Source organism: Passer domesticus, chromosome 2 (genome assembly GCF_036417665.1).
Source record: "Passer domesticus isolate bPasDom1 chromosome 2, bPasDom1.hap1, whole genome shotgun sequence".
NCBI lineage: Eukaryota > Metazoa > Chordata > Aves > Passeriformes > Passeridae > Passer > Passer domesticus.
In genome coordinates, this window is record NC_087475.1 from 69,969,706 (window position 1) to 69,996,820 (window position 27,115).

At 40.9% G+C, this 27,115-nt stretch overlaps 1 protein-coding gene across 13 annotated transcripts in view; it reads right to left on the bottom strand.

Annotated features, from left to right (window-relative positions):
- MTUS2 (microtubule associated scaffold protein 2) overlaps nucleotides 1-27,115 on the bottom strand; it is a 265,387-nt gene that overhangs the window by 47,640 nt on the left and 190,632 nt on the right. For all 13 annotated transcript variants that reach the window (XM_064409103.1, XM_064409104.1, XM_064409111.1 and 10 more), the window contains 3 exons: nucleotides 15,538-15,699; nucleotides 7,163-7,261; nucleotides 1,858-2,066 (listed from right to left, as the gene is read on the bottom strand). In XM_064409103.1, coding sequence (XP_064265173.1) covers nucleotides 1,858-2,066; nucleotides 7,163-7,261; nucleotides 15,538-15,699 — 470 coding nt within the window. The remainder of the gene's footprint in view (nucleotides 1-1,857; nucleotides 2,067-7,162; nucleotides 7,262-15,537; nucleotides 15,700-27,115) is intronic.

Below are 27,115 nucleotides of genomic sequence, written 5' to 3' on the forward strand. Positions count from 1 at the left end.
ACCTGCAGGCGCCTAAATTCTACAGGTGTATTATTTTTCACCTCCAGGCACTCAGAGGAGCATTACTGCAATCCCCCAGCTGGCCTGAGAAACACAGAGGAGCTGGGAACATGAGGTGCAGCTATGCTTGGCCAGACTTGGAGAAGATGCTATTAAATAAAGACACCTGAGCTGTTCAATTTAGGAGGCATTTTCAGGACAGATCCAACATGCACCACCAGCAGAACAGTCATCTCAAAGCTCAGTTGCAGCAGCTGTTCTCATTTAAAACATATCCAGAGGAGATGAAGGAGATATGAGAGCTCCTTCAGCAAATTGTGAATGTGATGAAAAATCTCTCCCCAGTGGACAGTGCACAGACAAAGCTGAGCTGACAATGCTCTGCCCTTTTTTATTTCCCTCTGATTTAAAGGATACTGCACAGCCAGCTCAAAAAAAAACCACAAACAAAACAGCAACAACAACAACAAAAAACCCCAACAAAACACCACCAAGCTAAAAAAAAAACCCAACAAAAAAAACTCAAAAAGAAAAAAAAAAAAAACAAAAAACTGCAACAAAAACCTAAACCCATCCAAAAATGTTTAGAAATACCTAACAAGCCCTGAAATACAGAAATGTCAGGTCTAAAGAAAAATAGAGGGGGAAGATCTCCTGGGAAGGTATTTAAAATATTTAGGACATTTTAAGAACTTGTTTTTTCACTTCAGTGAATTCTCCCTGGCAAGATCAGCTCTGACTTGGGGAAGAGAATGAACTGCTATTTATTCAAAGGTAGCCTCTCCCACTAATATAAAAACCCTGAAAACTAAATAAAGTATTTCAGAATTTTTAAGACTCAATTTAGGTTTTGTTTCCTTGCTTTTCTTTCTCCCATTTAACACAGAAAATTTATTCTTGTCTTTTCCAAAAGCAGGCAAACAGGCCATCAAGGGTGTTATCCAAGCCTTGGGTCCTACTGCTGGGGATTGTCTGCCTGTTTTACAAGGTAGCCAGGAAACCAGCTTAACCTGGGATGTTATAAAATAGATGGGCATGGTGTGACCCAGGTCTGGACCTCAGAGCCCAGCTACATTTCCTAGATCACTAAACAGCTTTTGAAACAAGCAATACCTTCAAGTGTTTCATGGTTATTTTAGTTGTCTTAAAATGTATTCATTTTGACTTGAGTGAATAAATAAGGTTCTCTAATTACCAGCAACACTTTCTTTATGTTCTCTATACCTGCTGCGTGTAATCTTCTGCATGCTGAGATAATATTATCCTAACATCTTCAGGAACTGGCAACCCTGTGACAGGGACACCCTGCCCAACTCATGGTAAATAGGAAGAGTAGATAATTATTGAGGGAAATCAAATTGCTTCCTTCATCTAACAGCTTTGGTTGCTCACAAGCATTAATATCTCAGTTACACTTCCCATTCCAGCTCTAGCAATCAGAGACTGGGGCTTCTAAGTTTCTGGATCTCCTTTACTCCCAAAAGCCTTTGCTTGTAACAAATACTTCATTCAACATACTTCCTTTTCCAAGCTCCTACACCTTTTTTTTCAAATATATGGCATCAAATTATTCAACTTACCAGATTGGATGACATCTACACTTCACACACAATTTCTTTGGCCACCCAATCCCCAAGCTTGGTGACTTAACAGAGGTGCCAGATTTCCTTTGTCATTGCAGTTTTCCTTTCTATAATTCTATGAAATTTGAATTCCCTTCTCATAATAATCATTGCAAAGAAATTACATGCTTTGGTCCCAAGAACAAATCTTCAGTGACTGTGGAATAAATTTGGGAAGTGACAGGTGTAAAGGCAAGGAATCTTTTCAATGGTGAGAAGCACCCATTGCACTTACCTGCCTGAAAAAGTACTGTGTTGTTACAGCAAAGACATCAAAGCCACAGCTGGCCCTTTTAAGCTCATCTTGGATATTGATTAATTGCCGGGACTGCTCATCACACTTTTCCTTCAGTTTCTGAATAAACTGCTTTTCTGTGTCTCGCCCCTCTCCTGGTTTGGGGGAGAATCCATTCTTTGGGGTGGTTGGCCTTTGCTTGGGATGTCCTACAAAGGAGGGAAGAAAAGACCATTTGGGTCACTTAGTTTACATGTACAGATATGACATTTATGCATTTCTATGGCCTCTGGGACTCATCCCTACAAACGAAAAAAAGGTCTACAGCACTCACACAGAACTTCCAGTCTTTCAAAAATAAACAAACAAACAAACAAACAAACAAACAGAAAAGCATAGTGAAATATGTTTCTTTAGGGGTCAAAGCTCAAAGCTCTTTAACAGTCATCTCACCTCAGGCTCTGAGACTGAAAGTCTTCTACAAGCTAAGTAGAGCTGTCCAAAGAGTGTATCACTGAGAACTGAGGTTGTTGGAGGAAGGAAGCACCTCACCTCTGCTAGACATCTACAAGAACAGAGGTCTGCATCTCTCTTGAATGGCAGTGAGAGAAATGGGCACTTCCAGGTCAGGATTCACTTTATCTTATTGATAATGTGGAAAACAGCCGGGTGACATTTCTACTCTACACATGGTATCTTTGTTCACATGAACCCCCAGCCTGGTGACTTGACAGAGGTGCCAGTTTTCCTTTGCCCTTGCAGATTTAATTTTTCCTCTACACAGGACAACGTGGGGCTGGAGTTGTCCCTCCCTGAATGCAAATATAGCATGGATTGCTTGCTATGGGATATCACTTTTTATCTACAATACTGCAGTCTACCTTGAGAATTCCCCTTGCTCTCACCTTTACAATGTGTCCAAAATTGCAGCACTTTGCAGATATGCACTGAAGTGCCACCAAGTGCCACACAATGCACAAGAGTTACATCACTGGCTCTGCATGGCTGCTATCTCAGCATCATTGATCACACCAGAATCATGGTTTGCCTGCAGAAATAGGCCCAGATGGACTCTGGCTCATTTGATGTGCTCCAAGTTGGCTTGAAGCAAGCCTGATGCTGTACAAAGATGTGAAAGTACATATTTTGTACATCTTTTGTAGCTTGTGTTTAGGGTATGGTGTCATATTCATATCAATGGCACCAGAACTGAAGCTTACTCATGATTAGCCACTTCAGAAAAGTGAGCTTTTTTTCCTCAGTTCACATCCTGCTTGAGTCAACTATCCATTTTTGTAGATATACCCAGTTATGAGGATGAAGCAGGAAGGGGCAGTGTTCTGGTGATATTGAACTGCTCAAGCCACTGCTTGGAAAGTCTGCTCTGTCTTTACCTTCTTTGCTTTCTGAGAACTCTCCTCTGCAAACATTTATGGCCAGCTGGGCATCACCTTTGCACAGCTTAGTGACTCTTTTTGCTCAGTGTTTCTTGCTACCCTTTTGCTACCCCTCAGTTGATGGTCTTTAGTTCATTCCTGAATACTGGCCAGGAACCCCCAGTCTTCAACACATCCTCCCATTAACCTGCAGCTTTTACCCTAGAGGCTAAAGTCAGTAAGAAAGAGGGAGAAAATACGAGTCAGACACCTTCATCCCATGTGTTACTAGAGATGGTGGACGTGGGCCTGGAACATTTCTGTGTTAGTAGAAAAGGTTGTGTGTGCAAGAATGTGATAAAAGGGGACAGTTTGTAGTTTTATAGTCTTGTAGTATCTACTTCCTAAAAACAATAGAGAAACCATGTATACAACCAGTCTTCAGCAATCAATGTAATAGGAGACAGTCTTCTGCCATGAATACTACCTATCCCTTTCCTAAAAAGCCAAAGAATCCCTCCACAGAGATGCCTTTGATGGTATGCATCTGAACCAATTTGTAAAGTGGAGCATTACAAATTTCAGAAGTAATTTTGTCAGATGTGCTTTAGATCTTTTAGATCTTTAAGACTAAAAGGGTTAAGGTGGTCTGGGTTTGCAAATAGATCCTAAGAGCAGTTTTTCAAGATCAGGCAGGGGAACAGTATGGCTTCCCCAGGGCAAAACCCCAGAAGCCTATTCCTACTTTTTCAGATTCCCAGCTTCTGTAGAGCTGTTGAGAGCATATCTTCAATCTTGCTCAGCTACATCCTGGCTCCAGGCTAAGCTTACAGGGTGCCAGCTTCAGCAGAGATGCTTTCTCATGTCTCCAAGCATCTCGTGGTGCAGCTGCAAAGAGCCACGAGTGTTAAAAATCCCTTTGAAACTCTTTGTGTCCATGACCTGCATTTCTGACAAAGAATACCATGTTCTGCAGCATCATGACTAATGCCATGTCATTGGAAGACCCAAATAATACAGCACAAGGTGTTTTTGTCATTAAGAGAGCTCAAGCAGCATAGCTATTGCCCTCTATCCATTTTTATGTCACTTGAAGCCTGTCAACCTTTTTACGCAGTAAGAAGAAAATACAGACTCTTCCATTCATGTCAAGGGGCTCTTAGCTGTGCAGTAGGTAATATCACAAAATAAGAAACTACTAAAAGCAAGAGCCATAAATATCTTTCTTTTTAGTATAAAAATCTTGGGTTGTTTAAGCAGGACAGAGATGTTACAACAGAAGGCTTAGGGAGAAGTATAGGGGAAAGCCCTTGAAATCAGTTCAGTTTTTAATTAAAACAGAAACCCATCAGGTTGCTTAGTCTTACATCTTTCTAGCCTTCCTGTTCATTGGAAGATTTGAAGTGTACATCTCTGTATTGTCCTTGTCAGTATTATAAGCTGTCCTTGTAAATTAAACGCTGCTATTCTCCTCAGGGATAAATCTGAATTTCTCGGTTCATTTGGGTCTGAAAGGCAGCTTACTAAGCTTATTCTGCCATTGATGTCTCTCTTCTGTTGCTTTGCACAAAACAGGGTATATATTAATGATGCTGGCCCTTATCCTCAATGTCCTTTTTGCTGATGGTGGGACCAGAGGGGCAGACCCAGTGTGTGCTGAAATCACTGTACCCCTTTGATCCGCTTCAAAACTCCCAAGTCTTTTTTATCTACATGACTGTTTGAACTAAGGAGACATAACAAGTATATACTCATAATTAACACTGTCCATGAGGATTTAGAATTGGGGAATGCAATTAATTCGCCTTTTAACTGTCCAATTTCCAATTTTGGTAAGGAAAGTGAGCAAATTACTTAGAGACAATTGTTATCAAGCATTCTGTAGAGTGACAGATGCCAGAAGCAGTTGGCTCCATTCTAAAATGGAGTGGAAGGAGAGCACTTGCATCTATGGACATCTGGTCCTATACACAGATCTCAGGAAGAGTGCATCAAAGGATAAAACTGAGATCCCTGCAAGACTGCGTCTCAAATCTCCCTTGCAAGTCTTCAGATTCAAAGCTCAAAAAATTTGTGTCCGACAGTCAAAAACCAGCACTGATTAAAAGGAACTGAATGTGAGAAGGCCAGTAACAGAAGCAGATACAATCTAGAAACAGCACTAAGAAGTTTTGGAACCTGTTTCATGGCTGGATGTAGTTGTGGTGAAATTACCTGTGAGACACCTTCTCTCCCATCAAAAAGTGTAAACGATGCAGGAGCTTGTGATTCTGATGGAGGAAAGTCTGTGACTGCCCCTTATCATCAGCTACACTGTGTGTCCTCTTCAAAGGTTGTTTTGAGTATTTTTTGAAATTGTTAAGTAGGTGAAAAAATTGTCATGATTGCTTTGTTTTTGCTGGATTTATTATTAAAAAATGCCAAAGGCTACTCAAAACAAATAAATGAAGATGAGGTTTATTTTCCTACTTGATCCTTAGAGTGATAAACAAATTTACATTGGCTTAATTGCAGACAAGCAAGCTGAACAAATTTTTAATCAGTCTGATGGATGGAGGTCAGTTATTCAACCTCTCATGAGAATGAAGAAACCTTTGAGGCCTCATGAATTGGATATGCCAAAACTTCAGGCCTTGAAAATTATCAAGTCACCCGTGGAGATGCAGACCTCCTTAAGACAAAACAAATACTCTGTACAAATATTCCAGTGTTCCATTTTGCTTTGTAATCCCAGTGGAGGCAAATCAGCTGAGCTGTAACACGCTGCTACAGCCACAATCAGTGCTGATGCTTAAACTGGACTCCCACCGTTATAAACACCAGTGAGCTTCTGGTCTGGCACGCTCTGCAACAAATTCTTTGGATTTCTCTGTGATCTCACCAGGTGCAAAATAGCCTGTAAATTATATGACTCAGAGGACAGTGTTAAGTTCATCTTTTTACTCTAGTATCTTTGTAAGGAGAGGAATTTTGTGTCCTGTTGGTGCCCGGGAAGATTAAATTTAACCTTCCATTTTATTGATTTTGTTGGCTGAGAAAAAGAAGAATAGAGATTGAGTTTAATAATAATGGAGAAACTCTTGGTGCAAGTTATAGGAGCTGGAGAGCTGTTCTACATGATTTATGTTTTGCCACCAAAGGAAGCAACATGGGTTTCTATCCCCCACAGTTATAACTTAAGTATCACATAGCTGTAGAGTAGACATTTTAAGTATTCAAGCAGTCTTAAAAATCAGGTAAGATAAACTGCAAGCACAATGAAATCAGCGGGACCATGCACACTCATTTCAGAAGCATTTAGATCAACCAAAGGTCGGCCTCACAAAAGCCTTTAGGCACCTTATCCATTTATTAATGTACACTCAGCACACATAAATAGAAACAAGTTCTCTTTGTTTTAGTAAATAAAAAAGGTATTCTTCAGAAATGTTAAAACCATGTGTTTGTGCTCAATATTGAGGTATAACTTGATAATGTCCCAATAGCACTTTGGAGGCTATTTCTATAGATAGTCCCTTTTCCAGTTATGCATAGAAATAGGCCAGGAAATTTAGTGCATAAAAGTAAGAGAGCAATACATTATCACTCCAGGCAATTCTCTGAGGTGTTTTTTATTTTGCTATATGTATTTGTCCTCTTCTTACGTAAGAAAATTGTAATGATAAAAAAAATGTTCCTGTGCCCTTAAACATGTAATAGCATCAACTCTTTGAGAGAGAGATGATTGCATGCTTATAACAAAGAGAACAAAAGGCTATTCAGCTCATGCCTTGCTATGATAAAACCTGCTGTAGCCAGCTTAATGAACCTTGGACACAATCAATCTTCACTTAACAGTAGTAGGTCTCAGATTTGAGTGTGTTAACAAGAGATGCAAAGTCAACAAGTTTAAATCTTTCCTGAAACAGTGCTTTCAGGTTCATAAATACCTGGTGAATGGAGTTTTGTGGCTGTTACTGCTGATTTCTTAGGGGATGAGACAGCTGGTCTGCTAGCATCCTGATCTTTTTGCACTTCTTTCTTCACACCTGTTTTAGGAAAAAAAAAATCAAAGGTAGAGACACCTGGTTTATTATTCTGCTCATAACTCTGCAGAACTGTGTCACTAAGATACACATCAAAATGGCAAAATGTATTTCACCAATACATGTCCTGGGCTCTGCACAGAATAATGCTACACACACTTCTGAGTTGGATGTCAACCTGACTGCAAGCACGACTGTGTACGTGCAGCTGAGCTGACATGCACAGCACTGAAGGAGGACAGAAGAAGACCTTACACACTCCCTTGGCTTTCCAGTCGTCTGCACCATGACAATGCCATTAAGGCACAAATAGCTACACAGCTAACCCATCCTATCTGTTCTCAGTGCTGTGTTCTTTCTCTTCACCTTGCTGTGCAACCTCATTCTGGGCTGCAGGAGAAGCGGAATAGAACTGTGCAAAGATGACTGGAATTGCCTGCAAGTCCCTGCCCTGCCACCTTTTCCACAGGTAAGGAAGCTGCCTTTTCTGGAGACCAGCTTTCCAAGATGGTCTCACGTAGCGAAGAGAGAGGCCAGATGGCTCATGTAGTGAAGAGAGAGGCCAGGACCAGAGGCAGGCAGGAGGTGTCAGAGCTGTGCTGGACGTGGCTGCCAGGACACGAGAATGGGTCTCTGTCTGTGCAGTAAGGCAGGCAGGGACAGAGGTGGGCAAGAACACTGGGGGCATAAACCTACAAGACTGTGCCAGCGTGGGATGAACCAGGGCATGGAATATTTCTGAGAGGCAACTCTGTGTCTGTTATTTGTCTCACCACTGGCGCTCTCTGCTCAGGGCCTTGGGATGGTCTGCCAGCTGTCAGAGCTCTGCAGTCACAGACTGCCTTTGCACCTGTGAGACACAACTTCCTCTGAAACCAGAGTGGCCACCCAAGCTCAGCTCCTCCTGCCCACCCACAGCTCCCATCAAAATAGCTGTGGGGACCATGCTGAGTGCAGTAACATGAGGTCTTGCCTTGCTCCTTTGACCATGGTGTGACAGTCACAGGATCTCAACCAGAAATTTTTCATCAAAGAAGTAAGGAGAAAGAGCAATAAAAAGCAAACCCTTGGGACAATAATGTATTTTCCTGTTTGCTTTCCTTTTTTTAACCATTAGTATTTGTTGAGGGTTGTATTTTAGCCTGAAGGGCTGTATCACAGCACCTGGATACACAGGAAAAACAGAGAGATTTAAGGCAAATGACTTGCTATAGAGGGAAAACAAAGTCTGCCTTATTGACTTTCCCTTCTCTTATGAGTATGCTCACAGATATCTTATAGGAAAATGTCCCACAGTATCTGAAGTATCTGAAGCAGGAAAAAAAAACTCAGATTTTCTTGGTGGTGCCTAATGACAGTGGCAGTCCGAAAGCTAACAGTATCTTCCATTTTTCTTAATACAAATTGTGACCTGGCTCTTTCAACAGTGGAGAAAAATTATAATTTTATATGGGGATCATAATCTTGAGGGACACTTACTGCTTTACTAGTTTTCTGCTCCCTCCAAAGCCACACCTAGTCACAGCTGCAGTATATATAGGTTCATTTCTGATGCATCTTTCACCCTTCCACTTCTGCCTGCATCAGGACTTGCATGCAGAGAGCTGCAGACACAGCATTTGCCATGCACCAGAAGCTGAGCTGTGTAATTCCTAGCACTGTCTCTCAGCATTTGCTTGCAGAGTGCTTCTGGAAGGAGCACATGCACCTGCATGTCCAACTGTTTCTGGGAGAAAAGATGGGACAAGTTCTAAGACCCTCTTTGACTCTCTTCCACTGTTCATAGGCAAATCACGTCATCAGCTGTCAGGGGCTTGTAAAGACTGAACACTTGCTCATACCTTTACTTTTGTCCATCTCCATTTTCTCTGCTGTTCCTAAATACAACATGTTGAGGATGTGATTCTCATTTGTGATTAATACTTGTCACAGTGAGGTGACTAAAGATAGAAATTGCCCATGCCTGCCCCCTATTACACTGTAGTTTACTACAGGGTAGGACATAAAATAAGTTTACGGTTCCTTTTCATTACTAAGGACCAACCTTAGATGACGGCTGTGAGACAAAACCAGGGCTTGCTTTATAAGACATAGTTTATATAGTTATAGATTCAAACATCACTTTTTCACGGTAATAAGGCTTTGGCTTTTCTGGGGCTTTCAAAACAAAAATATAATGCACAAATGGGCCATATACTGAGTTCTTCCATAAATATTGCTATGCCAGATGCCAAACACAGGCAACAGCAGAGAAAAGTGTGTGCTCTCCTTATGCTTTCCTTAGGCATATAAATAATTAACTGCTTTTGATTTTGAGATGTTTTCAATGAGGATCACCTGGGGAATACGCTCAGTCCCTTGACCTTAAGCACAAAACAAGAATCAATTCCCCAATTAGAGCTTGGTTGAGAGAAAATGGAGCAAAGAAGCCCAGGATTTTGCAGAGGGCAAGGCAGGGTCTGTGCAGAGCAGTGGGAGCCATGTACAGGCACTGCCCAGTAGGTGCAGCTGCATGGGGGACGTTGGCTCCGGAAAGTAGAAGACCAGCAGAAAGAAGGTGCAAACAGATATCTGGGCAAGGAAAGATAAGCAGGACTAATGACAAGGAAGATCAGTGCCCTTGTTTAAAGACTAGGAGAGCTCCTGAGGTCTGGTGAGGCAGTGGTGCAGCAAGCGGGCAAGGGAGGATGGGTTGTGGCGCGAGGGAAGAGCCAGTGCCCAGCACAGCCTGGCTGGGAAGGGGACAGGGACAGGGACACATGGAGCTAGCTATTATTCAACTTCTCCTTCAAAAGTAGGAGGGCCCTGCTGGCCTCTCTGTGGCCCTCCTTAGAGGAGAGGGATTTAGAAAGCACACAGCAGGCAAAAGGAAGGACGGTCTGCGGGAACAAACTGTTATCGTTTCGCTAAGCTCATCACCCACAGGGAAATTTTAGGGAAAGAGCCATCCCTGGCATCAGACCTCATATAAGAGCTCAAGCTGAATGCTTTTCTAAAAATGGGGCTTGTTCTTGTCTTTTGAAACAACAGCTGTTAGTTGGTTCAAAGAGAAACATTCAGAAAGCATGTTGATTTCCTGCAGGGAAAATAAATCTTTAGATTACAAGTGTTTGGGCCCAGATTTTGTCATTTCACAGAAATATAGAATTTCAAGTTTAAAATATCTGAGGGAGAGCACTGGTGTAGTAATCAGCATAATGTGCAGTAGCACAGGGTATGGTGCAGCAGGAGGTTATAAAGTTTGATCCTTTCTAGCTTGAAGTGTATGAAAATTAAATCAAAGACTAAAATGCACAAAACACTTCTGATGCTCCAGGGTAATTCAGGAAACAAGACAAACATTATTCAGTTGTTATTACAGGCCTGAACACATGTAAAACCTCAAATCATATTCAGTCATATATATTTTGAAATGTCAAAAGATGTTATATGTGCAATCATAAAATAATAAAAATTACATGAAATTACAAAAGGAAATTAAGCACCATAAGGGTATATTTCTTGAACTTGCACACTTTTTTCATTTTCTTCTAAATTCATCTTTTATAATGTATAGTAAATCTGATCTGGAACAAAATTTATTCAAATTCTTAATGTTATTGCCCACAGACTGGAAATATGGAATTCCAGTTAACTCTGTGTTAAATGCCTGTGCATTAGCCTTATTCCTGCATAATCAGGGCTTTTAGCACTGAGCTTCCCAGCAAAAAGCTCCTGGTATCTCAGGAACTACACTAACTTCCAGACTTTCTGGAACACTTTCCAAGCCACCTCCTACCACTGACAGAGCTCATGCAATGAGAAATTTTGTTTCTGGTAGCCAGTAATCAAAGCCACAAAGTACTAATTTTTATGTGAATCTACATTCCATTTAAGGTTATAAATCTCTCAACATTTTCCCTCTTTTAAAAGATATACTTGTGTAAATAAATGGATATTTCAGGCTGTAAGAGAACAATGAGCAGAAATATTTGTTTGTCGTTTCTGCTAGTGTGCTTAAAAACATTTTCTTTTGAAAAAGGCCTCTAAACACACAGTTCTGTAAAGGTATTTACATTTCCTAATTAACATACACAACCTGCTCCAAATGAAACAGAAGGAGCAAATACAAAAATAATTAGAAACACAAGGCAAAACATTCCAGAAATCACACAGAAAAATAGCAGACAAACAAAGCCACTTTTCCATTCCTCCAGCTGTGCTGAATGCTAGCCTAGGAACCAGAGCAAAAGATACCTTGTCCAAGACATCTCCTCAAGCACTGCAGAATCAGCACTTGCATTTGCCTGTACATTTTTGAGTCTTCAAAAGCCAGTACACTGGGATAAGCTTCAATTTGCTTTTGTACTTGACTGAAAGCAAGTTAACAAATTGTACACTGAGTATTTATTCGAAAACAAATCCTAGCACGCAGTAGACATCATTAACAATTCAATGGGACTAACTGCATTCAGATGGATTCCAACTGTTTTCAGGAGTATTTTATAAGTTAACTAATGCAGTTTGCAAGTTAAAAAAAAAAACAAACCAAAAAAAAACCAAACCCAAGGAAATATCTTCAGTCACTCACAGACACAGGGAGCTCCTTTGAGCTTTCTTCTGCCTTTCCCCCTGATACCCACGACTAGTCATGTCCTTGGTGAGTAATGACACATCCCTGCATGCATTGTTTGAGACAAAATGAACAAAGCTGGAAATATGATGGATTCTGTAGAATGAGAGGAGTCTAATTTTCTCTAGAGACCCTCTACTTCCTGTGATCTATGAGACACTGAACAACTGAATAAAGAAGTAGATGTGGAAGAAAGACTATGTATTTCTTGAAGTATAAACTGCTAATTTTCCCTTTGTGTTTGTTTCAAATGTAATGTCAATCTGATAAGAAAAAAGGATAACAACTATTTAATTGTCTTGTCTGAAAACGGTTGCCTTGTTCTTGTATTAATATAGCAAAGTCTCTTTAGCTAGTTCTTCAAAAAATAAAGGAAAAAATAAACTTGATACAATGAATCATTCTTTGGACTGAATAGAAAATCTCAGGGTAATTCAGAACATCCAAAGTTAAGTTGAAGAGTTAAAACAACTACTCCTCTTTCTGCCATTTTGCATGGATCCTATGGCATTTTATTGCCTCCTCCTGTTTAAGGTTGAAATTTCAAACCAAGACACTTCCTCATCCAGCTCTCCTATGGCATGTTTCAGAGTGGTTCCCAGAAGAAAGGCAACAAAGCTTGCAGATGAGCTCCCATTTTCACCTGCAGGGTAGTGCTGCATATCCCAGTGTTCAGTACAGGAACAATATGAATGTGACCCACTGCTATTCAGCTTGGAAGGAAACGTGTTTGCAAGGGGGAACAAAGCAGCAGCAGACTCTTCTCCCTTCATCCCTGCAAGAGTGCAGTGCTCACTCTTCCCCCCTCAGGTGACCTCAGCTCATCCCTCTCCCTCCTGCTGACATTCTGCTGCCTGGATTTTGCAGAATCTGATAGAAAACCCCACATTTTACACTATAAGATTGCTGGTGAGAGCTGAGATAACGCTGGCCTCCTATTTTTCATCTTGACTGATTGCATTTAACAGCCTGTCCTGTTATATATGATTTACTGGTACTTGTAGAAGCACAGGAATTGACTGGGTGAATGTTTTGAACAATGCTTTTGATTGTCTTTAATTTAGGGAGCCAAGTAGGAACAAGCTGCTCAAATGAATACCTTATTGCCACTGTCATTGCACCCAAATTAGGATATTTCTTATGCATGTCAACAGTTATTAAATAACAACCAAGCAGAAATAAGAATCTCATAACACACACTCCTCAAATTCCATAACAGGGCACAGAAAAAAATAAAATCCCACAGCTCTCTGATTTCATAGACAGTTGGGTGGCAGATCCAGCCTGGTGGACAGAACTGAGTCTCTGAACATTGCCTTTTGCAGATATTCCCCCATTTTAAGGGAAATTTAAACCAGAAAATTAATATATGTATGTTCAAGTACTATGTATTTTAACCAATATCTGTGAAAAGAGGAAGCTTACATGAATTTCAGAGCTAGATTATAGTTGCAGAGTTCCTGACGGAGAGCTGCTTTCACCTATCATTAAACAAAATATGAAGCAATATAGAATGTAAGTTTTACTTAGGTTATCACTGCACTTCCAGAAGTAGCTAATATATTTAAGTGAAATTAAAAGATTTCTCATTCTCTAGTCAAGTATGTGCTTTCTTTTCCCTTTTCTATTAATTGACAGACATGTAAATATAAAAAGGGCTGTGCAATACACTGAAACCTAATTAAGTGCACTCTTTTCACAGAGCAGTTGAAAGGCCATCAGTTCATGCCTGCAAAACAATTTGCATGACAACGATCTTCCACTGCTATTGTCCCATGCCAGAATTCTTTTCTGATCATCTGAAGCACAGCATCATCTGCTGCACAGCAGAAGCTAAAGAAGTCAATTTTCATTAATTAAATATTTTTTTATTCCCTGCAGTCCAATTTATTTCACAAGCACTTTTAGTGAAATATCAGGAATGTAACGGCTCTTGAGCAGTTGTGTCTTTATATTTTTAAGTGAAAATTTACAGTTCATGTGGTTTTCTCAGGAAATAGCTAACACATGAACATTTTCATGTGATTTTTGATGGCTATTTTTGATTCATTAATATAGGTAGATATTTTCATTTGTGAATTAATTTACTATTCATACATAGATAAAATCATGCACATATCTGAAATACAAAGGTAATAATTTTTACATTACCTGATATTGTACTGTTTCAGAAATATTATTTATATTTAAATTACTGCCATTTTCTTTGTAAAATACTTTCCTCCTTCCTTACATAAAATATGCTGTGTACAATACATGTAGTGCCTGTGCTCCTCAGCTGTAAGTGCTCTAAGCACTTCAGTTTAGTAACTGCAATGTCTTACACAGGAGATTGGTCAGATGCTAAATATATATGCAATATCAAGCCTATAGAAATCACTGTCCAAAGGATACCTAAACAGAAAAATTTACATTCTGTAAGTATCTCTATCACATTGGGATCTACACCCAGTGTTCATATGCCACTGCAAGAGAGGCAAGATTAGAGCTGCTTAAAAAACTTTAACTTCATAGATTCTTTAATTTATTTCAACCTTTGCTCCTATCAAATACTTAGCATTTTGAGGGACCGTGACACTCTTTTAATTGAAAAAAAATTAAAAAATGAATTGCTGCTCTCTTGGCTCATGAAAAATTAAACCAGAACATTGGACTATCATAGTTTCTTTTGCTTCTGTCTGTTGTGTATAATAACAACTTCCTAAACTTGTCAGCTGCCCCTGTTCAGGAACTGTGTCTGACTGTTTGCATAACACAGTCAGGTAACCCTACTTCCATGTTTAGTTTCCTTCCAGAATAAATCAGGCAAGTTTATGACATGGTAATTGCTGAGTTATCCCCTCCTCCTTACCTTGACCCATGGGCCTTTTATTGTATTTGGTTTGGTGAGTACCTGGAGTCCAGCCAAGGTCAAACCACTACAACAGGTTAATCTGCCTTGAAACCAGGTGACAAGGACTAGCAATGCATAAAGTCTTTGTCTCATATTTTGCACCGACTTTTCCTTCCCAGCTCCACTTGCAATGTGTTATCAAACCCAATGGAACTTACATAGAGATGAAACAGTATTGAGTAAGAACCAGCCTGGATAAAATTATTCATTTTGGAATATAAAGTGTTAGATCTAACCTGAACTTGGTGGAACTGGTCATTTGAGAAATAAATGAATTGAGCAGAAGGAGAGTTAGGCAAGGAAACAATCTGGAAACAAGACTAAGATTTTTTTGCTTTGTTTGCTTGCCTCCTTCTGCCTCTCTGCATAAAAAAACCAAAGATTACTTAAACCTAGAGGCCAATATCCTCATCACTGCAAACATACCTAGCAATGAATTATCTGCTCGATGGAATGCTTTGGTCTCTAAAGCAATGCAATGTTTTCAAAAAGCTGCTTGTTGAGAACCAACAACATATCCCTAAATCTCTGGCATGTGTAGTTAGGGACAGTAAATGCCTTCAATTCTACACATAACTCACAAAATGAGATTATAGCTGTATTGTTGACCACCTTCAAAAGAGTCTACAGTAAATGAAGTCCAAATCAGCACACCGGCAATGGGCCCAAGGATGGCATGAAAACTAATTAAAAGCAAGCAGTAAACAGCATCACAGCAAGGTTTCTGCATTCCTTGGCCTAAGGCAGGTGGTGTTTGAAGTTCGGAGCACTTACCAGCGGGTGCTGTGGCAGTTTTTGGTGCTGGCAGTAAGCTCCTGCGTGGTGTCGCTGTGCTGCTCGATACCTGCGTCGCGCTTTTGCTGCTCCCCTTGGGAGCATCCTTGGAAGGTGCAGATGCCCTGGGGGTGGTCTGCTCTTCAGTCCCACAGCTGGAACCTGCAGGAGACCGGAATTGCACTAATTAAAAATCCATAAAAAATGTATGTGAACTGTGGCATCCAGACTGAACTTTTATCAGCAATTATAATCCACAGTGACACGTTCTCCCTGCAGCTTGGGCTAAGTGACATGGACTTTCTCCAGTAGAAACCCTCAGGTAGAAATAAAGAGTTCCCAATAACTTACTTAAATGCTAAGTCTTGGCAGCTGACTAGCTGTCAGTCACAGTCTGATTCCAACAGGAAATTAAGACCTCCTCTTTGTCTACCTCTGTGAAGGTACGTGGCTACAACACTCATAAAGAAACCGAGGAATTCCTAAATATATGGGTGGATGAGTTTATGGTTTTTTAGCTGCTAGAGAAGCCACACCGCACAATCACCCTGTCACTTGGAAACTGCTGATGTTCGAAATAGAAGGGAATAGCAGGGCTCTGGGGTGCAAAGTTTCAAATTCTCCTGCTCAGGTGGAGATTTCCCACTAAGAGTCCCTCAGATCACACTCAGACTTTGAATAATAAGATAAAGAATGAAGAAAAAATTCTGCCTTAACTCTCACATCCACTTCAGTCACATTCTCATAACAAATATTAGGTTGCCAAGTTTTCCACTTTAAATTGACCTTTTTCAAAACTTTAAATGGGTTTGGTGTCCTCCTGCATTTGCCATCTACAGAATAATGACATCCTAGATTCCTTGTAGACATAAGGAAAACAATATTTCCTTAACATTTGAGAAAGGCAAAGTTGGAATGTTGTTTTTACCTATCTTTCGACAAGGCCTAAGAGGAGCAAAAGATTACAGCAGATCTGGTCTTAAACATTTGCAGAAGAATGAACATTTTGTTTGAAAAAATAGTGGAGATAGTGCAAGAAATGCAAAGGATGTCAGAAAAGACCTATAATTTTTATTTCAATTGTTTTACAAAGATACAATATAATATTGGTTAGGTACTGCCTGCAGGAAAATGATAGCATTATCTTAATAATTGGCACATCCAAGTCTCCAATATTTTTAGGATGTAGGCTTCTAGAAAATGTGCAAGTAAAGAAGAGATTTCATTTTTGCCTTTATTACTGAAAATCTACTAGAGAAAAAAAAGTAGGTTGGAAAAGAAAATCCTCTTTCTGATAAAGGAAGAACATAGTTTTTGGCTCTGTAAAAACAGCTTTAAGTTTTGCTGTGTCTTTGAGGATACTTGCATATATGTCTTAATTTAAAGGGTGTATGTGCAGTATAAATGGACTTCTAAGAACCTATGTGACCTTTCCAAGCCACACTAAAAACTCAAAAAAGTGTATTGTACTCTATACAGGAACAAAAAGACCTGAAGCATTCGTCACCTTTACATATCTCTGCACATAACAACCCCTCAGCACATCAGGTTAATGTTGAATATCCAAACTGCATGCATTTTTCACCTGTGTAACAAACATTTAAGTCTATGTGCTGAATTAACTGTGACAAAACACTGCTGACTTCCATAAAGTCACAACAGCAGAAAATCTGGCCCAACCTAGCCCATCTCCTCTGCAGCTGTGCACGAGGGCATCTTTTCTGCCAGGTGCCCGGGGGATGCTGCAGCATTTGTGTCCACCTCAGGCTGTCTGCACCACACTTCTGAAGCTATTCCTGAAGTGGTCTCATATATATGCTTACCCAGTCAGCTTGGGTAACACCACTTGTAGAAATCTTTTTTCTTTCTTCAGCTATTTTTTTTATAAGTTTCCATTGCAGAAGCACTAACCTTGAAGAGTAAATTACTCTTATTATTTGTGGAGAAATGGAGTTCAAGTGTTCTTTAATGGAAACCCTTTATTCTCAATTTCAGCATTCATTCACTGCTCTGCAGTGTGGAGTGAGGGAAGAAGTGTGAGGCTGAGAGGGAGCAGGTGTTCCCTACAGAGCCTGGAGAAGACCGTGGGGAATTCCAGAAGGAATTTCCCAGCAGCTTGTGGAGAGGACCACGGTGGAGCAGATATTCACATTCCACACTGGCACAGGTGGACATGGCCCAAAGGAAGCTGCATCCATGGAGAGCCCTTGCAGGAGAAGGGCCCTGGAAGAAGCTGGAGCAGGTTTCTCCTGAGGGACAGCAGCCCTGGGCAAAGAGCCATGCAGGAACAGGAAAAAGTGTGAGATGGAAGAAATGGCAGAGAGGAAGTGTAATGGACTGTGACCCCCATTCTCCTCTCAATGTGCTGCTCAGTGGGGAAATGGGATGGAGGAGGTAGAGGAATTGGGAAGGGAGAAGTGAAGCTGAGACTGTAAAGAAGCAGTGGGGGAAAGCTATTTTAGTTTTTTGCTTAGTCTTCGTTTCACACCTTGCAACTCTATTTTAATTGTTAATATAATAAATAATTTTTCCAAGTCAATTCTTTTTTTGCCTGTGACAGCAGTTGGTAAGTGATCTCCATGTCTTTATCTCTACCTGTGGTCTTACTTACCTTATTTTCTTTCTTGCCCTGTACAGGAGGTGAGACAGCAACAGGGTGGGTGCCTGGCAGCCAGCCAAGGTCAACTCACCACAACAGCAATACCAGGACACCCAGGATTTGCTGAGATAAGGTCAGTGTTTCTCTTAAGAGACATTGTCTCTCACTTTGATGGAGATTGGAAAGAGACAGTGGGATACAACAACATATGCGTGTATAATATGCCCCAAAAAGCAAATGTTTGCCGCTTCCATGGATATCACTAAGGCAGCCTCTAGTTCCCCAGGAGCAGAGGTAGGTGAGTTTCACCTTGTTACACATAGATTCCAGAGCTCAAACAGGAGTCAAAGAACAAATTAAATTAAGGACCTAGGAGAATGCATATTTCTCTTGATCTAGGAGGAAAATAAAGGTTTTGATTTCCTTCAAGGAATCCACTTATATCAAAATCAGAAAGATTGTTCATCAAATGGTCCATCTGTTAGTCCCTCATGAAATAATGCCTCCCACTCTTATCTGCAGCAGGTGAATCAGTAGCATCTGCCTTTCCATGATACCACCTCTTATTTTTCAGAACAGAAACACCAGATGTGCAGTGGGTGAACAGTTACCAGGTGACCACATCCTTTGCTGTACCTCTTCCCTCCTACTCCTCTACTTTGGCATTCTGTCCAAACCAGGGGAGACTCTGCTTGCCTTTGAAGCACCTGGCGAGTCATTTGGGGGCTGCTACATAAAAGGCCCTGCATTTTTGCAGATTCTGTGCTCTGTGAGGAGCAGCAGTGCTGACTTTGCAGTAGAGTGTTTAACAGGCTATTAATGATCTGCTGGGGCTGAAGGCCTTCAGCCTCACTTTTATCATCTCCTCACTATGAGCCCCAAGGAATCCTACTCTTCTGCTTCTGAGAGAAAAAAAAAAACAAAACTATCTAAAAGAAGAACATTCCTTTGAAGACTTGCAGTTACTTTGGAAAGTCCCAGCTGCAGCCACTCTTCCCCTACACTTGGTTGCCAGTAGACATGGAGAGATTAGGGCTGGGAACACATTGTAGGCTGCATGCTCAAAGAATACCATGACCAAAATCCCACTGGCTCCTAGTTATCTTTGAACCACTGTTTCTCAGTATGTATCAACATTCTTTTTACCATCTGGCTGCAGCTCATTTCAGGGGTTCCTCACCCTCAGAAAAGGAAGACTTTTTTCTATGTCACTATGAGTTTGTGCTTCTTGTAGGTGCTCTTTTTCTGAAATTATTTAATAATTTAATAAAAAAGGATAGAAATATCATATGATAATACTTATAACCGGAAAACTAGCAGGAACATGAATGGGTAGAATTCTGCATTTGATGAGAAATTAATTAGGCCATGTTGTGTGGCAGGTCTTGATCTGAGACAAGACAATGATAGGAAGGGCTGTGTTCTGGAGCCCCACAGCTACAGATTTCCCTGTCTGAAGTCAACGGCAATAAAGTCTCCTTTTGTTGGAGAATTTGCATCCTCTCTAGGAAAAGCAGCTTGTTTGACAATGCCTACGGGTGTGTATCTTGCTGACAAACAAACTGCAGAACAATGTTACAGCATGAGTGCAGCTCCCCGTCCTGTGAGCTGCTATGTGCAGCCTATGACACTCAGAGACATGGAGTGAGTTTCCAGCTCTTCACAGTGGGTCAAGCCTTCCCTGTGCTGGCAGGAGGCTTGGAGCTGATAGCTCCTGCCACAGCTCTAATCACACTCAAGACACTGGGAACACGCTGGCATCGTGCGTGTTCGCTGAAGGACAAACGTCCCAGGGTTATGGGAAGGCCTTTCCAGCATAAAGACCCTCAGACATTACCTGATGCCAAGTTAATGAGAATGAAGTTGTGCCTTGTTGTTGCGCCAGTGATCCCACTTAGCAATTCTAAATCACTTCCCAGTCACAGAAATGAAGAAGCTTTAAAAAAGGATTTGAGACACTTTCCAAATTCACACAGCAAGGAAACAGCAGAGACAGAGAAGTGAGCAGGAAAACCTGATGATGAATGAGGCTGGAACGACTATTTTTCACCTGCAAAACACTGGGATGCGTTATTCCTCTGGGTTTTACTAGGCTGCACTTTTGTGCCCCAGTTTTCAAGCAAAAGTACAAGCATAATGTGAAATTTAAAGTCACTGCCATGGGGAATGATCTGATAAGAAAAGTACCTAAACTGCTGAAAATAATCAGGTGATGCTTAAAACCAAAACCTGCAAGACTCACTTTTCACAAACTTGGGACATTTGCCCATCCTTCAGGTAATGCCCATTCTTTATTCCTGATTGTTACTTGTGAAGTGGTAAGTCAATTTTATAGAATGATTACCAGATATGCAACCTGTCAAACGAGATTTTTATTTCACTGCTTTAGGGGTTTCTGTTTTGAAGTCCAGCATGGTATATTTCAATATGAGGTTTCACAGTGTAATTTTCAAGAGACACAATTAAACATTCAGCTCTGTAGCTCAAGCTGAACCAAAGCTATGGACCAAGATGTACGGTGTGATCATTAGCCCTGAGGGCTAACCAGGTTATTAAGATGTTTTGATAGTACATAAGATTACTAGCTGGCTAATTGTTTTGGTTGGGTTTTTTTTTGCCTTTGCAGAGAGACAGTGCCTGGTATTTCCTCAGGCCTAATATGCAAGAGATCAGGCACCAGCTCATGACAGGTTTATTTTCCATCCAGAAAAGAAGATGCTTAAGAATTGATATCCACACAATGCTTAAACCTAACTTAGCTCAAAGTCTTTTTTCCTACTGCTTTTTTTTTTTTTTTTGGCTCAGACAAAGATATTTGAACAATAATTCCCTGTAAAATACTTGTTTTGTGCCTGATAATATGACTTTATAAAAGCTAATTTTTCAGAAGTCTTTACATTCAAAATGAAACTTGAATTTTGAATTCAGGTTAATAATTTCTGCCAAAATAAGCAGCCACAGTTGCAGTTCCTGTCAGCACAGCTTTAGATAGTTTTCGGTCTCTGCACTGCCAATGATTACCTCTAAGGTTGCCCTGTCATTGACAGGGAGGGAGTTTTGTGCCCTTTGTGCCAATTAATCATTGAAGATTGATGACAACTGTGATCAGCCATGGCTTCTGTACATTAACACACCTGTAAAAGATTGCTGCATGTCCATCCCTTTCCCCATGCCCTCCAGTCCCAAAGCCAAGCACCTTTCTCCTGTGTCACCTGCTGTCAGATGGTTTGGGCCCCTGGACCTGGCTGTGCAGAAAGCTGTTGGGCACCTGAAGGGTGGGAGCCCTGCAAGGTTGACCACCACTGGAAGAGCTGCAAAAGCAGCTCTGTGCAGCTGCACTGACAGGCTCTTCCTCCACCTCCAGCTGCCCTGACTGCTTCTGCAAGGGCTGTATCCTGCACTCACAGCTGATCCAGGCAAGCAAAAGACAGAGGTGGTGTTTTTGGCAGGGCAGAGGGAAGCATCACCTCTTCAGGCTGTGCTTTCCTAACTCAGGTGGCAGCTGAGCTGCCAGGGCAGCACTGGTAACTCTACTTCCAGCAGGATGCCCCTGCACACATGGCCTTTATTTGAGGCTTGGTCCATCAGACTGTATTTACACTGCTAAACAAAAGCTGGCCAAATATTGTAAGCTGCCTCATCCTGACACCACCCAGGCTGATCACAGCAGTTTTTCCTGAGAGGGTTAGAGCAGACAAAACCATGGCCACAGTGTGAAGAATAGGGTGAGGGATCAGGACACTGGGCTTGGCCTGGCTTCCAAGCTTTCCCTTTCTCACCAGCACAGCTGGAGCTGCAGCCAAGGAGCATCCACTTAGCTGGGCCATGTATGCTCCATGTCACTGGCAAAGGAGGTCATTCCACTTAGTCTCACTTACATCAAAGTGGGTTTAAGAAAAGTAGAGGTGTGTTGTCCCTGCCAAAAGGAATTGAAGGTCCTTCCTTTACATGATTTCCTGGTTTTGATGACATTGAGTTTTTGAAATCTAGATTAATTTTTGTGGCACAAATGCATCTTCAGTGCCCTTCATACATAATAGATAGCAGAAATACAGCCTTCTGCTGATACACCTCCTTGTATCAATGCTAACTAATTAATTTCACATCACCAAATAAAATACATATTTTAGGATCTGGCTATGTGAATTTCTTACTTGAGTGGAGCCATGTGCTACTCCTTCCTGAACTGTTACAAGCCTCATTGGGCAAGGTGAAAATTTCACCACAAAGTAAAATCTCTGTATGTGTTACTGGGAATTACAGAGAGCTTGCTGACTATGCCAGACTTTGGAATCACATAACCCATTTTATTTGTGTTCTGGTGAGATGTTACCTCTCTGTCAGGAAAGATAAGCATTTTATTATGGAATAAAGTCTGTATGTTTGTGGTCACGGATTCTACAGCTGCTTGGCTAGCTGAGAGCTTTTGCATTGGCTGGCTAATAAAAACCACATAGGACATGGAGCGAAGACAGCATTGTATTTTACTGATCCATTGTAGTATTTGTCAGAAGGGATACGTTTTTTTGAATCATGCCAAAGATTGTTGCACAGACATTTTAAAATGGGTCTCAGACATCCCTGTTTATCTACACATCCCTGTGTATCTACCTTCTGAAAAAGGAATCTCCTGGCATTACTTGGAGCTGAGCCATCAAAAGTCATTCATGACCAAATCTTCCCCGCAAACCTTCCTCATTCAGTGCATGGCTCTGATCACAGTGACAAGACACATCCCACATCAGGAATACTCCACTGGGGTGTCTCTTGTGGTACTCACAGGAGCTGACAGAGTAGAATTATAAACTGGGGGAATGTTTGCTTCTCTAACTGAGAAGAGAAAAATATACCTGCTGTAAGCCTCTCCTCTAGACATATGGATTAAAATTTCTAACAGATCAGATCAGAGTAACCTGATCTTACTCTGTAATTACTGAAGCCTATCAATTAACTGCAGCAAGTGCTGGTTCTTAAAACCTGACATACACTTGAAGGCAAGCATGTAATCATAATGTTTTGGAAGCTCTTCTTGCTTGCACAAGTTAAGAACATTTCAGTTAAACATTTAAATTCCTCTAAGGTTCATTTTCGGAGAGTAAATAAGTAACTATATCCAAGCAACAGGTTTTCTGGGATTCTTTGTTCAGTAAATTTACTGAAATTGATTGTTATTGAAGGCTGAATTTGTAAGAAACTGATATTTAATCCCTGCAAAGGCAATTGAAGTGTTTGTCTTTGGTGCAACAAAATTTTGACTTAGGTTGGATGTTCTAGGCAAAAGACTACTCTCTATGCCAAGCAAAAAGCATGTGAAGAAAAACAGGAGCACAGATTTAATTCACGGCTTGTCTGACACAGTCATGCACTGTCTTACAGAGGAGATGGATGAATACAGGTTCAGGGGCCACTTCTCCCTCTCATTGCCCAGCAGTGTAGTCCTCTACACCACAAAATTCCCAGGCACTGTAGAGCTCTCAAAGTAACACCAAGCACTGACGGCATTTTTGCCACAGCACTTATATGGTCCAATGACTTAGCTGCCAGAATGACCCCTGGGATCACCAGAGGATGGCCAAACATTAAAATAACCAGAAAGAAGATACAGATAACTTCCATTTTCTACTACCACTAAAGCACTAATGGCATGTATCAGACTACTTAGGGGGAATTTTCCTGCACAGGAAGATTTTGATGTTCCTGGGTAGTCCTTCAGTCTCAGCACCCACACTTCTAGAAACACCAGTTTTGTAGCATGACTTGTGCTCATGACCATCTGCTTTCATGGCACTGAGCCTGCTTCTGAACTGGCATACCAAACCCTACGGGGCACAGGCACCCATGAAAGACAGAATTAGAAGTGACATCTGCTCTGCAAGAGGTTCCTCCTCATGGCAAGAAGTGCCAAATTAGAGCCACATGCCTTATTATAAGGAGTGACATCTGTTGGCCCTCATAGCATCTTGTCATCAATAAATGCCTCTTCCCCAGAATCGCTGCTTTTAATTTGCTTGAACACTGGCTTGGAGTATTTTGACACTTAAAGGTATATATAATCCTTGGGAAAAATGTTAAAGACATTCCAACAGCGATAATGAATTTCCGCCAGCTTTAGCAAGCCATGCTGGTTGCCACAGCTCAGCAGACTAGGAGAGGTTAAGCCATGCTCTACCAATTGTCAGTGCTTAAGGCCTGGTGGCATTCAGTCCTGCTCCTTCCTGCCAAACCCACCACAACGTGTGTGCTGTGGTTTACACGGAATTCTGCTAGATCAAAGAGCTGGTGCATGTGTCTGACTCCTTACGTGGCATAATGATGACTTCAGAGCATGTGACACACGCTAAGGAGGGGAGATGTCATACTGAAACCTCAAGGATGGAAGAGCCTCAGAGAGTCCCCAGTTAGTCACTAATTAATTGCATTTTATGAGCTCAGGCACAGATCCTCAAAGCTGCTTAGGAACTTAACTCCTATTTCATTTCACATTCAAATTTAACTTGCTGTGCTTATTCTTAATCACCATCTCAGCCCTGAAGGAGTTTCAAACCCACAGATGTCTCCATTTGAGAGAATGAAGGATGCAAGCAGCTGAGCAGAGTCTCCCATGAATGCTGAACAGTGCTTTGGTTGGAGGAAAAAGGAGGTGATTGGCACCAAATCTGTGCTTTGGAAACAGGCAGGGACTTTTCTAAGCTGTTGAGAGCAGCCATTTGCTGTGCTCACATCATGTTCATCCTCTTGGACAACATGCTGTTCAAGAAGAAACAAGTGAACCTGCTTTTCCCAGTTAATTTTCACAAACTCCTGCGTAAGTAATGCACAACATGTACAGTGCTGCTCTGGGCTGACTCCTGTCCAGATCTGTGTTTTGTGGCTATTTTGGATGTCATAGAGAAAAAAAAAACCCAAAGCAAAATAGAAAAAAACCCATAGCAAAATAGAAATCTGTAAAAAAATTATTTGTTGTAGTCCAGAATTTCAACAGTCGGGAAACATTTTTTAGTAGGAAGATTTATTTTTAACCCACATACTGGCTACATTGTATATTTTAAGACTCCCAAAAGAAGTTTGACTTGCAAAATTCTGCTGATAAAATGTCTTCCTCAAAAAACATCTTAAAATGTTCAATCTAACTAAGGTGTTTTTTCTAATAAATATTTTCAGTTATGAGGAGCCTGGGTATAAAATTGCAATTCAAAACCACCAGGAGAGAGAAACACAAGCAAAACAGGCTCCTGTTATAAATGGCATTATCCATGGTGAAAAAACATATATTTTTTTATTATATGGCTGTTAAAAATTTTTCTTATCTCATGTTTACTAAAACCAGTGCCTTTAGTAGATGATTTTGGGGAAAATTCAATTATTTTACAGTACACGAATCTTAAAACTAGCCGTACTAAATGCTGTGACCTAGTGATCCAGCTAAACAAGTTTTACAAAGTGTTTTATCTATGATTATATTTCTATGAACTGGATAATCTAAACCAGTTGACCCATAATATTTTGCAGAGATCAGATATTTAATTGCATTTATTTCACAAAATGAGACCTCTTAAAAATATATACCATTAAAATTCCGTTGAAAACGTAAAGGTTATATAGATTAGGTAGATTCTTTTAAAATGGCAGTGACTTTATAGAATAAGTAATTTAACTCTTCTAGTTGTTAAAGTATTAAAACTTTTGTTCATTTGATCCTTTTACAGATTTTTTTCCCCTTCATACCTGAATGTATCTGACTGGCTGTAGCAGAATCAAACTGAGTGGCTTCTCTTCATTACAAAAAATGCTACTGATAAGAAATAAAATGTCAAACCATTTCACTGGAGCATGCACAATTGATTTCCACAGGCACATCCAGAGCACCTACCAGAGTACTGTGGAATGTTCCCCAAGGCTTTCCAACGGCAAGTACACACATAGTCTGTGCAACAAACGGGAGGAACTGGAATTCTGTGACCACTCTGAGATTTATGATGGGATAGGAATTACAGAAACTGTGTGGCAAAATTCTCAGGACTAGGAAACCACAGTGGGTGGCTACAAACCCTTTCAGAATGATACAGAGGGAAGAAGAGGACATGGAGCTGCATTTTCTGGAAAAGAGAAAGTAAGCCGCGGAATACTCCAGAGTCCCCAACTCTGGTCCCCTAGATCAAAACCAAAATGGAATAAGTGGAGAAGTTTCACAGGAGGTCCATGAAAATGATCAAGGGCTCTAGAACCTGCACTATGAGGAAATACTGAAGGAGTTAGCTCTTATCTGCCCAGAAGAGAAAGCTCAGGGGGAACCCAGTCACAGTATTTCTGTACTTGAAGGGCTCCTACAGAGAGACAGAGTCTCTCACTTCACAAGGAGCCACATGGAAACAACAAGAAGGTACAAGCTGCACTGGGAGAAGTTTCACCTCAACCTAAGGAGCAATTTTTTTACACTAAGATCAATCAGTCACCAGGACAGTCTCCCCAGTGATGTAGTAAGAGTCCCCATCATTAAAGTTTTTCAAGATGTGACTGGACAGGGTGATAGGTAGTCTCATCTAGGCTCCCTTTTCCACAGAATGTTGGACCAGATGATCTACAGATTTCCTTCCAACATGGCCTACTCTGTGATTCTATGATAAGGGAATAATGAGCAAAGACCCCCAAATTCCAGTGCCAGGATTAAAGTAAGGACTATACACCACTATTTGGTCAGACAGTTTAAATATAAATTATAATACCATCTATGCTCTAGATATGTATTTCTTACTGAGTTTGTGAATGTGAAACATACCAGACTGATTACTCAGAAAATCTCCTCTTCATTGGGCAAACACAGCCTGGGCAGCCAGGCACGAAATTCCCTGTCTCAGTGGTCTTGCCACATGCTCTGGCACCAGGGAGCCTTCTCTGAGTAGCTTTTGTGGGCAGGTGCTGTGTTTTCCCATGTCATCAGGGTATAACTGAAATTAAACTAGTTATAAAAAAGTAATGAAT